At 43.9% G+C, this 12,821-nt stretch overlaps 1 protein-coding gene across 2 annotated transcripts; it reads right to left on the minus strand.

Moving 5' to 3' along the window:
- Window positions 1-269: 269 nt before the first annotated feature.
- Window positions 270-11,242, minus strand: LOC149275618 (corticotropin-releasing hormone receptor 1). Of its 2 annotated transcripts, none has more exons than XM_089504507.1 (12): window positions 11,161-11,242; window positions 8,869-8,988; window positions 4,834-4,919; window positions 4,569-4,675; window positions 4,332-4,452; window positions 3,447-3,600; window positions 2,989-3,049; window positions 2,471-2,543; window positions 1,904-1,989; window positions 1,613-1,748; window positions 670-711; window positions 270-410 (listed from the first exon to the last, which is right to left on the minus strand). In XM_089504507.1, the coding sequence occupies exons 2-12, from the start codon at window positions 8,960-8,962 to the stop codon at window positions 270-272; spliced, it is 1,101 nt and encodes a 366-aa protein (XP_089360633.1). In that variant the 5' UTR covers window positions 8,963-8,988; window positions 11,161-11,242. The 2 variants fall into 2 exon arrangements, with proteins under 2 accessions (XP_089360633.1, XP_089360632.1); XM_089504506.1 differs by having other exon boundaries at window positions 4,494-4,675; window positions 11,161-11,233.
- Window positions 11,243-12,821: the final 1,579 nt, after the last annotated feature.

Below are 12,821 nucleotides of genomic sequence, written 5' to 3' on the forward strand. Positions count from 1 at the left end.
ATATATTTCTTAATTACTGCCAGTCCCTGTGCATGCGCGCCAGCCTTGGACACAAACAATATTGCACTTTACGAGCCTTCCTGCTTCCTGCCAACGTTTTATTGATTGTCATGTTGTGAAGGTTGCGCCGTATCCGACGGCCTCGATGTGTCCGGTGTCCACGCGGGCGATTCTGTCCCCCGCTGCCAATTATAACAATAAGATTCCTACCCGGAGTCTGAAAACCTCGATAGGAACAAGGTGCGGGGAATACCCCTTTCGCAGGGGAGTCAGATGGCGGAGCTCTGCTTGATGCTGTGGAAACTGACTCTCGTGGGCGACGTGGGGATAGACATGGCTCTAGCGACGCGGGCTCGTATAGAATGTTTGTCCTGCCAACGGTGCCACCGCTTCCTGACCGCCGAACGCACCTAGAAACACAATGTAGGTCATCAGGCAAGATGAACAATGGAGGACTCTTGTTGTCTTGTCTCAACATAGAACATCTAGTTATGCATGGAATTGTGAGAAATTAAATGAGGCTTAATTAAGAGAAAGTTGGCACCTTTTGGCCCAGGGAGGCAGGTACAGCCAAGAGCACCCCTCCGATATCAGCTAAGCCCCCATCTATTCCATGCTTGAGCAAACCAGACTGGCCCACCGTGAAGAATACTGGCCGTATGCACTTACCTCACTATTTAGGAAACAGTAGAAAACAGATACAAAGAAACCCTGTGAAGGCAAACCGATGGAAAAAGGTTAGACATCATCTTCAGGAACAGACAGTATCCCGTCAGGATACCACCACAGAGGTGGCTCCAACAACTCCAAAGGCAAATTCAGGTAAGGGCCCCCCTGGACGGTCAGGAAGGGGGAACATGACTGCTGTCCCCCTGCCTGGGGTCAGTAGTTCATGGTCCGGTTCAGGATATGGGTTGCAACATTGTTGCTTTAATGTACTGGGGAGGAATAAAGGGGAAACTTTCCTTATTCTGAGCTTCAGTCATTTGACACTCTGGACGAGCTTCCCTCCCACCCTCCCCTGTTTTTCTGTATTTGTTGTGATCTTTGTTCCTGTGCTGGTGTCGGTTTTTCTTTTCTTTTAGTCACAGCGGGAAGTCATGGCCGGCACCTTTGCTTGGATATCCGGTGTATAAAGAAGACTTGGGGAGACGAGTTCTGCAGAGGCTGATGGTACCCAGAACGAGAGCTCTTGGTAATGTTTGGGGTATCTGCCTGTCGGTAACACGACAGCTGGCAGGATGATTATGTTTATGGTTACAATGTGCTGGTTCATGATGTTTAATAAAGCTGTGGCCAATGCCCTTACCCACAAACTGTGTCGTCTTCTCTTTGGGTGTGGATGTGGGCTTTGGTCATGCTTGGTGTGGTGTCTTGGGTCTAAGCAGTCATGACCATTACTGGATGTAAGTTATAAGGACCGAGGAACATTGTTTTCCAAAATATAATTTAGATTTTAGATACACTAAATACTTGCTTCTAGGGATTAGCAAACTCTGGTTACTACAATCTTGGTGATCTGGAGCTTTATAGGACTTGTAATTAACAGCAGCTGGAGAGTCTTCCGTTACCAGTATGGACAATTTTATCAATCATCTGTCCCGTCATTTACCTGGAAGGACTGAAGGAATGAGTTGAAGTAGATAAAAACAATGCGGGAGACTTCATCTTCTCCAGGAGTGACAAAGAACAGCATGTAGGTGATGCCAAGGAGAGGCAGGAGGACCAGAGTGGCTTTAACGGCTTTTCTGGAGAGGTGGACAAAGTGGAGATGAACGAAAAGTCAGTAACAAAGTAATGTAGACTTCTTTTTAGTGAAAGAGCTAGAGGAACTGGTGGCCCTAGAGGGTGGAAGAATTGGGGAAGGGAAGGTAGATGGGTGAGCAAGAGTCTCATGCTGTACCTGTACTGTATGGTCTCCGAAGTGGTGGAGGCACGGAGCTTCGTCATCAGGATTCTCACAATGTTAAATAAAAATATAAAGTTTATCTGAAAGGAGAAAACAAATGAGATATTCTTTAAAATGACGGGGAACAGGTGAAGCGAGCTGTATTCGTTCAAGTAGAGTGGCAGAGAATTGGGATTCTATGGTTAAGGAGCACAACATCTGAGGGGTTTTGTCTCCTTTGGATGAAGGGGGTAGAACAGAAATTTCTGGGTTCCACATGGGGGCAAAATGATTCCCATTTACCCTTTTGGAATCCACATCTACATCATTTGATGTGTTGACCATATACCATGCCAATCAAATTTAGCATTGTGTGGTTAAAAGTCAGACCCGTCCAAGAGTCAAGGCTGATAAATCAGCTTGGGATTGAACAGGCTTTTTACCGGACTGACGGAGCGCTAATATTTTTTTTAAAAGTTAGAGGTTCGCTATAGCCTTGGGTTGGGTAGGTATGGGTTGGGTGTGAGAGATGGCTGTATCCACGGATCTGTCATGGACTTAGTAACAGATAGTTGTCCTCACCAGCAGCACGAGGATTACTGGACCCTGGTAGATGAAGTCCGTGTATACTCCAGCCTTCTTACCGAACCAGCACCTGTACAAGCACATGGAGTCAGAACCAATGGCCCAAATCCTCTATTATCCCCACTTAAAAAACTTATAAACACTGTTTCTAGATGTCCATGTCTCTTGTTGTATTTTCCCTCCATCTCACTTCACCACCTCTCCTACCTTCACTTGATATTCTTGTTTCTTGGTCCTCTGTCTTAATCCCATACTATTAGATCCTTAAAGGTTTACAAGTGGAATGCCAACTGTTGTAGGCTATGGATCCAGCTATTAAGCCCCTACATGCCCATTTTCCACCCCACCATTAAGTGTTTGACTTTACCCCCTTTTATTGACCCTCTCCCCAAAATCCCACACTGTAACATATATAAGGTGTACACATCTACTACCCCCCGTCTTCTTCTCTCTTCCTTATTGTTTGTGTTCCCAAATAATTTGTTTCTGTCCGTGTCCTCCTCTCAGGTTCTTACTTCTCATTGTCGTAGTACAACTTCCCAATGGCCCAGGCCACGATGATGGGGAACGGGATACCTGCATAGGCAGAATGCACTCTTAATGCACTATTATTTTTCAAATAAAAATACATTTTTGCTTATTCCCTAGTTGAATTGAATGTGATGTCGCTCATACTTCATACCAACCCCACAAAGTATTATAGACAAAATACAGCTATGGGACACAATCTCTCTCTTCCTATGTAGGTTTACATAGAAAGAATGGGACTGCGGGCTACTGGATTTCTTTTATTATAGCCGGTTAAGGTAAAAAACTAAGGGAAATGTGATTTCTCGTTGTTATTGTGGGTTCACACGATCAGAATGAAATATGGGTCAATCAGGCTGAGGACCACGTCTCAATGAGACACAAACTGGTGGATGTTCTTGGACATGAGACATGACCACAGAACCCCTGAGTGAAAGTTACTCACACCAACCAATACAGATGAACATCCACTTGCGCAGTTTGTCTGTAGAGTAAGTCAAAACAATGGCCGTGTGCAGGTAACAGCCTTCCCCGAACATCCAGAAGAAGTTTGTGACATAAAAATAATTGTGAGCAATAGTCACCAGACGACACCAAACCTGAGGACACGGGGAAGGAAAGAAAAGGGTTTGAAAAAAAAGGATACTGTGGGAGATCGAGGCTTAAAAATCCGTTTTTTAACCCTTTAAAGCGTGGCCATTATCTTACATGTTACAAAAGAAACGGAACCCTGCGGAATAGAAGGTCCACCTCTCTCTGGAACCCTGAGGCCGGTAGTAAACAGGACCCCTGTAATTCGGTTCTTTATTAACCGAAAGGTCTAAAGCTCCCGGCCCCTTTTCTGGATCCAGTTCCTGGTATTCGCTATCTCCTTTTGATATATACCCAGGAAACTGCTGAGCGTGCTGCGGGGTGCTGAGCGACATCTGCAGCCGTTATTACAGAAAGAATCTCTACCAGACCGCAGCGCGAGACTGCCAGGAACAGAGACGGCAATCGATTGCTACATTGAAAATATTCAGGATATTTTAGTTCACTTGTAGTAAAATAAGTAGAGATAAGGATGATGACTTGCACCGATTACACGCGTGTTTTGTAGCTTGTTATACCTTTCTGTGGGCCCTTGCATTCAAAGAAACAAAAATGGTGAATCAGAAGGTCTCTGGACCTCAGAGGTGGCTTCTGCCAAGGAAGCGCATCTTTTTCACGCACGTTTTCAGCCGTTTTTTGGGTACGGACGAATGTTTTTGCTCATGTCTAGCAACGAGTTATAAAGCAACGTGGACCCAACGTTCTTTGTGGGGGTCATAGATCTTCAGAGGCTACTCACCACGTTGCTATCATGAGCCTCGTGGCTTAGCGTGAGCTGCATCACAAACCATGTGACGTTCCGTAGAATAAAAGCAGTTATAAGATTCCAATGGATGATGTTGCGAAGGCACCGGATACTCCTGCAAAGGAAGATGTTTAGAGAGCGTCAGCTTTAGGGCACGGAGAGCGTTTAGCCTGCGATTGGCTGATGCTGGTCTGGACCGTTAGTAAGATCAGAGCTTTAGAAAGTGCTTACCTCAGTCTCAAAAACAGGATAAAAGCCACAAGAAGGGCACACAACGAGATGGAGTGACCCAGGAAATTAATGACGATCGCAATGTGATAATGCACTTTAGTCTTTTTCTGCAAGAGAAGAACTTCTATCTTAACTTCAATCTTTTTTTCCCGTAATCCTCATCCAATCCTTACTTAGACAGAGTTTCACAGTAGGTACACGTTAACTAGGGGTTTATTCACTAATACCAGATTTAGGTATTGGAAGACTTTAGAGGTCCACCTACCTCTTGCTTCAAGATTTCCTGGCATTGGGTATAATCTCCTCTCCCTGCCCAGCTACCGTTGAGGTGGCACTCTCTGTACACATTACCTGGGAGTAGAGGAAGAAGAACGATGAGAGGCAATGAGCATCCCTTAAATTATTAACTGGGTACCATGGGCAGAATACTGGAGATGTCCTTCTATACATTTCCGGCAATTGTAGGGTGAGATATGAAGTGTTATGAGTTGTGGATTCCCGACCGCTACCATAGGGTGTCCCACAGAATAGAATTTTGAGATATGGACTAGCCATCCCACCACACGAGGCTACAGAAGAGAATTATGGGTCAACTTTCCTACCACGTGACACCGCAGAATGGACAAGATGTGTACTACCCCTCTCTGTACAGAGTATGAAGGTGGAATGTGACCATCTGTCCCAACCATCTATTACAGAATATAAATACAGACGCAGGACCACCCTGTGAACAAGGAGGGTAAATATGGGATCTGGGTCAACAAGGTCACCATGAGGAAGGATCGTTGTTATTTTATTAATGGATATTAACATATCCACAGGAAGATTGACAACGAGGTACATCAATGCATTTGCAGATTAAAGCGATTTTCTGCTTATGACGGGATGAGATATCGACTTCACTCATCACTTTTATTAGCTTCCTCCTAATTAGCAGACAATGCAATGGAGGTCCCGACCTCAGGTCTTCGTGCTCATTAGCTAAACTGTAGGCTTTACTGTAAGTGTCCAGTGAGGTCTGAGAAAGGTCGAGCAGGGTGTCCCTCTCCTTAAGGCTGTACTTACAACAGGGACTATGGCAAATCGGCCCCCCAAAGGGGCAAGTGAAAAAACGACTGTAAGTTTAGAAACCACTTATGGAATGTTTTATACAGTTCTGCGGGTGGCATTGAATGGAAGGATTTTTCGCAGTGTTGGTAAATTCACTATTTTTGTAGCGTTTGCCACTTAACTCTTTCTTTCCAGAGCTGCATGTGGCTTATTCTTGATGTAATCAGTTAATGGTATGTTGCAACCTTAAAACCGTACTAAAGGCTCTCGGAACAGTACATGAGTCTGGGATACAAAGGGATCCGAGGCACTGGCAACCTCTGCGACTGGCACACGTTAAAGTTCACCAGCTGTAATTCTCAGTTGCTTTTGTCAAGTGAAGCTAAAAGTCTCCTATTGCCACTTTCGTGAAAGTAAATGGAGCTGAGCACCGTTCATTGAATGAGCCATTGAGTTCTTTTTGGTCTGCAGGCACTCCCAACACCAAGGCTTTTAGCAAGCCTGGGCTTATTTGGGGATGTGGTCATTTCTTATACAGCAAAGAAGGTAAGCAAAGGGAGTTATCCAGAGCACCATGTGATGTTTCATGTCTTAGACTTCCAAGCAGAATTTTTGGAGTATTTGCTTTGGTTTCTCTTTTCCATACTCTGAATGTGGGCCTCAGGAAACTACTTATCTGCTCATATGGGCCACCGCTCATGGACATCAGGGTCCAAGACCTGGACCCTTCCCATTTCTCTTTTTTGTTGTCATAGCGCTAACATTGTTCCTGCATTACCCCTGGCAGCGAAGTGATACAATGCGGCTGTTCTAACCCAGTAACAAAGAGTGACATTGTGATTTCCATTCCACGCTCGCTCTCTCCCTCCCTTTCATGTCATCCTCTTTGCCGTCACCTCTTGCAGCCAAGGACCCCGTAGGTCCATGTGCCAGAGAATAAGATTGAAGTTGTTTGCAAATCACCACAAGACTGAACGTATAAAAAGCCAAGAGCATGGGTGTGGGAAGACTCCAAGTCCAGCAAAGGGGCAAGAACTGGATCCCACTCTCATCTCAATACTCCACAATGTCTTTGTGAAGGGAACATAATCAATTTGGAGAAGTGTCAAAAAATATCAAGGCTACATTAACTATCCACACACCAGCGGCCATCTTTCATTTATCTTTTGCTATTAAGGGCGCATTAACATACTGTCCATTCCATTCCCGGTATAATTCATGCACTGCAACATTGTATCTGCACAATATCGAGGAATTATACAGAATACCTGAGAGTTTTAAGCAAAGTGTACAACACACAGCAATCATACTAGCTTAGATACTCTACACGGGTAGTCTACGAATCCTCATCCGTTGGACAACACAACTCCGAGAACCTTCACCCACCCATAGCCACAATCAACCTCTTTTTTGGATTCTAGCTCAGCTTATGTGCTGAATATTAATTGAATAGACTAAGTAGATGAAATAAACAAAAATTATCCAACCAACTCAAACCAAAAATGTTTCACAAATCTCTGCCCCAGAGGAAGAAAAAAAGGGCGAGTGGGGGCAAACAATAAGAAATACTTCTGGTGCAAAGTTCTATATTGGTTTCCATGGAGACTTCTCCATATTTCGAACCTGAAACCCTAATTACCCTTTATAAATATCTTCCGTTGTATGGAATCCCTGGTTACAAACTTTGCCTATAACGTACGCAGAAATAATTGCTTTCCAGTCAGCCTTGGTTTCTCATTACTAGCAGACAAATGTATTTTTGCTGGCAGTTTGTTTCGGAAATTGAGACGGGGAATGAGAAAAGGCATGTCGTGTCTCATTTTCTTGGGGTCAGGAGGGTCATTTTAAACATAAAAAGTCCAAGCATCATATTGAAAAACAATCACAGATTTGCATAGTTAGGAAGGCGTAAGAGTAATTGTACTTAGTGTTTAGATGTTTGATGGGATTTGCTGCCCAAAACTCTGACCTACAATTCTATATCCTACAAAACAGACTCCCAGTAGCTCGCTGTGTGAAATTATATCGGGCTTCAGTAGATCCGCGTCTATTTATGCAGCTAGAGGCAGGTGGTGGCTGCCAAAGGGCAATTTGTCTTTGGTTTCCCTTGTTGGAGACTTTGGACCTCTGTCCTCAGGGTCATTTTAGCTGTCAGGGTTAGGTTGTAGAGGAACATGGAGAAAGATCTATAGGAAGCTTCTCCACCATCAATGGAACCTTTCCAAGTACCTTCTACACACTTTCCATTCTGTTCCTCCTGATGAGGAGGAAAGGAACTGCTTAGAAAGTGCTTGTTAAGAAAAAAAGGGAGAACTGCAATATGACATAAATATTTAAATACGTTAAGGGATTTAACAGAAGGGAAGTTTATTTTTTATATTTTTTATTATTTATTTTTTACTTTTTATTTTTAATATTTTTTTTGTTTATTTTGAAGTGAGTGAAATGTCAGAGGCTTAGATGGAATCAGGGCCGGCCTGGGGCAAATTTTAAAATGCCGCCCCCCCCTTATCTACCCTTCCTCTCCCTCCGTCCCTGCGGCCCCCCCCATTATCTACCCTTCCTCTCCCTCCCTATTATCTACCCTCACCCCCCCCTTGTACTTACCTTTCAGCAGTCCTGCGGCGAGTCTCCCTGTTCGGTCTCGGTGCCGGCTTGTAATGCCGAGCGCCGGAAATGAGGTAATCTTCCGGCACTCAGCATTACAAGCCGGCACTGAGACCGAACAGGGAGACTCGCCGCAGAGGAGAGAGAGAGGGGCGCCGAGCGGGTACTGACAGCTTGGTAAGCGAAAACCACTCGGCGCCCCTTTCTCTCTCTTTCGCTTTAATGCTGCCCCTTCAAAAGTGCCGCCTGGAGCGGTTGCCCCACTCGGCTCCATTGTCGGGCCGGCCCTGGATGGAATATAAGGAAGTTTACTGAGAGCATGTTAGATAAGTGAAACAGCCTCCCAGCAGACATGGTAGATGTTAATACTATTCCTCTATGTGAGTGAGTGTTGGATATACGGTACATTATTGATGGGATAATGTGTGTGCCTCTACTGTATGCCTTGTTACCAATTCTAGTGCTACAATATTTGGCTGGAATGAAGGTTCATCTCCTTAATTCCCTGATGTAACATGGGATTCTCTGCCGCAGTTAGACAACCTCGCTGGTTAGTCATGTATTATAACTGTTATCTGACTACTAATAGCCTTTGCCAATCATTTCTTTTATTTCACATGTTTTAGATTATTTGCAGTGTTACCTGTAGTATTATACTGCACCCCCTGGAAATATTCAGGACACGGTCTGGCCACCAGCTGTCCGGCTGCAGTCCGAGGCCAGCAAGTCCCAATCATGTCAATGGAGCTATTGCAGGCAAGACCTATGGCGAAGAACGGCACAAGAACAATGAACATGGAACCAACAGAACATATACACATTAATAAGATGTTATTAATAAATAATCACGCTTTTCATAAAGCACACTAATCAATATTATTCACTTTTATTGACATATACATAGACAGTTTGTATGATCCTATGTATTAACATTTTGGGGTTGTGACCATTTATTGGAAGCATTGAATGTTGACCACGAAGTTACTACGTCGGAAAGATGGAGCTCTACTTTAGGCCTCAAGAAGTAACATAGGACTGTGCACCTCAGTTTGTTAGCCTGCTTACGGCTTGCGAAATCAAGATCAGGTTTTTTTCTATATAATATAGGCAGGGTCGCTCAGACAATTTAAGTTGCATGTCCTCTTATCTTACACTCACAAACCAACTCATATATTCACTAATCTATGAGTTGTTCAGGAGGGTATGTAAGTGCCCTTTTTTTTTTTTTTACAAGTTTCAGGCAAGGACATGCAAGGTTAATGTGAACTCACATGTACTTGCCTGAAACTCACAAAATGTACCCCCTCCCCTATAAATATATATAGCATTTTTTGAAAAATCTTAAGCACTCACATCTTAGTGAATAGACTGACCTGCATAAGATCTTACTAAAATTCAGACAATTTGTTAATTTCAGGCAACAATTTACATGGAGTTGCAAGAGGTTTATAAAACTGCTGGAGAGGGGGCAGTGGACACAAAAATTTTACTTGGTTCCCCAACACTGCCCATCAGTCAGATCAAAGTTGCTGGGGCAGCTGCCTTCGTGTCAGGGCGAGGACGCAAGAAAATATTGCCGCCACGTGCTGTGAGAAAAATGCTTTGCAAGTCAAGACTAAAAATATAAGGTCTGTTATCATCAGGATACAATGTCTCGGAGACTACCATTTGATGTTCAAGTCGTAAATCTTGTGTTTACAGCGGAGAGGCAAGGAAGAAGCTTCAGTAGAAAGCTCAATAAAATGAATCAGGTGCACTGCGTCCCAGTGACAGATGTCTTCAGGCTGGACAAAACTGGGGATGGACTTTATTGTATCAGCAGCCTAAGGGTGAGACATTAAAAAAAATATTTGGCAGCACATAAGAGCCATTAGCCCAGTCTGCCCATTTTTCTACCAGCTTTAAGACCTTCAGCTTTACTTGGTCTATGGTGTTGTGTTATGTTTGTGGTTAGAGCAGGGTAAGAGTCAACCTTTCTTCCTGGATTAGCATGTGCAACACATAAAGACTTTTCTACTTCACCTTAAACTTTCCACATAAGCACCGAAACCAGTGGAAACACAGACACACTGATGCCACATCGCATATCACAGCCAGGATCCCACCTCAGGTGTTTCTGTCCTACAACGAGAATCCTCTCTAGAGGTTTCTGTCCTACAGCTAGGATCCTCCCCATAGTTTTCTGTCCCACAGCCAGGAGCTTCCCCAAAGGTTACCTTCCTACAGCCAGGATCCTCCACAGAGGTTTCTGTCCTACAGCCAGGAGCCTCCCCAGAGGTTTCTGTCCTACAGCCAGGAGCCTCCCCAGAGGTTTGTATCCTACAGCCAGGAGCCTCCCCAGAGGTTTGTATCCTACAGCCAGGAGCCTCCCCAGAGGTTTGTATCCTACAGCCAGGAGCCTCCCCAGAGGTTTGTATCCTACAGCCAGGAGCCTCCCCAGAGGTTTGTATCCTACAGCCAGGAGCCTCCCCAGAGGTTTGTATCCTACAGCCAGGATCCTCTCCAGATCTCTCTGTCCTACAGCCAGGATCCTCCCCAAAGGTTTCTGTCCTACAGCCAGGATCCTCCCCAGAGGTTTCTGTCCTACAGCCAGGATCCTCCCCAGAGGTTTCTGTCCTACAGCCAGGATCCTCCCCAGAGGTTTCTGTCCTACAGCCAGGATCCTCCCCAGAGGTTTCTGTCCTACAACCAGGAGCTTCTCCAGAGGTTTCTGTCCTACAGCTAGGATCCTCCCCATAGTTTTCTGTCCCACAGCCAGGAGCTTCCCCAAAGGTTACCTTCCTACAGCCAGGATCCTCCCCAGAGGTTTGTATCCTACAGCCAGGATCCTCCCCAGAGGTTTGTATCCTACAGCCAGGATCCTCCCCAGAGGTTTTTGTCCCATAGCCCAAAAGGAGTTTACTAAAACAAATCCTTATCTGGCATGTCTTCTTACCTGTAATATTTGGATTATACTGAAGGTTCTCACATTGGTCTTGAAGAGTGAGGGCGAGACTGACTCCCACTGCAATGACCTACAAAAAAAAACAAAAGATTAATGTCCTGTGTAATACTTTGTATATAAATAGATAAACAACAATTCGAAATTTCCAGCCACAGCATTTTAAATGGAAATGGAAAGTCACTTTTAAGTGGCCTCCACAACTTGAATGTATATGTAGCATTTTCCCACCCAAAACCTTGTCCCGCAGTGGAAGTTATACTCGTCTTACATTAAACCTATGCAAAAAGGCCTTTAGATTATATTACTTACATCCTATAATGCTTTAAGGGGGAATAAAAAACATATTACAATTGTAATTTTCTGATTTTAGCCCCAAATATATATATATATATATATATATATATATATATATATAACAAGAATGTCGTCTTTTGTAAGGCCATCATCCAATAATTGAGGTATCTGTTCCTTTATGTGGTCTTGTTCATTATTTCCCTCTACTTATTTAAACCATTCATATCACTATTAAGCCTTAAAGAGGAAATATTACTATTAACCCTTTATTTGTATTGATCATAACTAAGCTGATATACCATGGCAGAGCCGGACTGGCGATGGCCAGGTGGCCCTGGCTCTGTACGTTCTGTTATTCTATAGCAATATTGTATAGCTCTGCCTGTTATTAGAAAATGAAGTATCGCAGAAAGCTATTATCATGGCAGCGCATGCATATTACAATTGCCACAATGCATGCCTCTGTGATTATTGTTACATAGAACCTTATGTTATTAAATTGTCACGCATGTTTCAGGACAACCCGGCATGCTATTATATCACAAGTGATTATGATACATGACTGCGTCTTATGTTACGATAACACGCGTGGTATTAGATCACTGTGCGCGGAGTATTATTCTGCATGCTAATATATTACTGTCTAATTAGATCTCTCTGCATATTTGAGCGCTCTACATGTTTCTGTATCCGTCTTCAATCTGTTCCAGGCTCCCGTGACAGTGAATGGACAAGAAGACACTTTTTAGTGCTCTAAATAGTCAGTGTCTTACATGTTTGTGACATGCATCCCCATCAATCCATTAAGCCTCAATTTGTGCCCTAATTGGACCCAGACAGGGACGTTAAAAGTCACCGTCTTGCTAATCATCCAAATCAGGTTTGGAAATGCATGAGCAGCCATCTCTAAGGGACTCATTCTGCATTGCCACCACCGAGAGAGACATATCTCCTTATGCCATGCCGTGTAAGCCCTAAAGACAAGCCACACGGAGCCATCAGACCACCGATAGGCACACGTGCTTACAATAGGCGCATGGGATCCAATAAGTCCAATTAGAAGCCAACTGGACTCAAGGCTTCTAAATGGTACCAGCCTTCATAATAAAACATTTTTGACGAGCCTGATCTACACCAAGAATGGGCAGAAACAACTTTTTTCCCCTTCATGATCATTTCCATATGTTCTGATTTCTTGGAGGAACTTTCCAAGAACCTTACAACCCAAATAGACCATTGAGATTATGAAAAATTCCTCTTGGGGTTTGTGATTTTTTTTGTTTTTTATTCCTGAAAAAAATCCAGATGGAAACAGGAGCCGCCATTCTGCTGGGAATGTTATCCCTGATTTATGGGGG

This window comes from Sceloporus occidentalis, unplaced genomic scaffold, assembly GCF_023333645.1.
Source record: "Sceloporus occidentalis isolate IW3139 unplaced genomic scaffold, rSceOcc1.0.p SCAF_274, whole genome shotgun sequence".
Classification (NCBI taxonomy): Eukaryota; Metazoa; Chordata; class Lepidosauria; order Squamata; family Phrynosomatidae; genus Sceloporus; species Sceloporus occidentalis.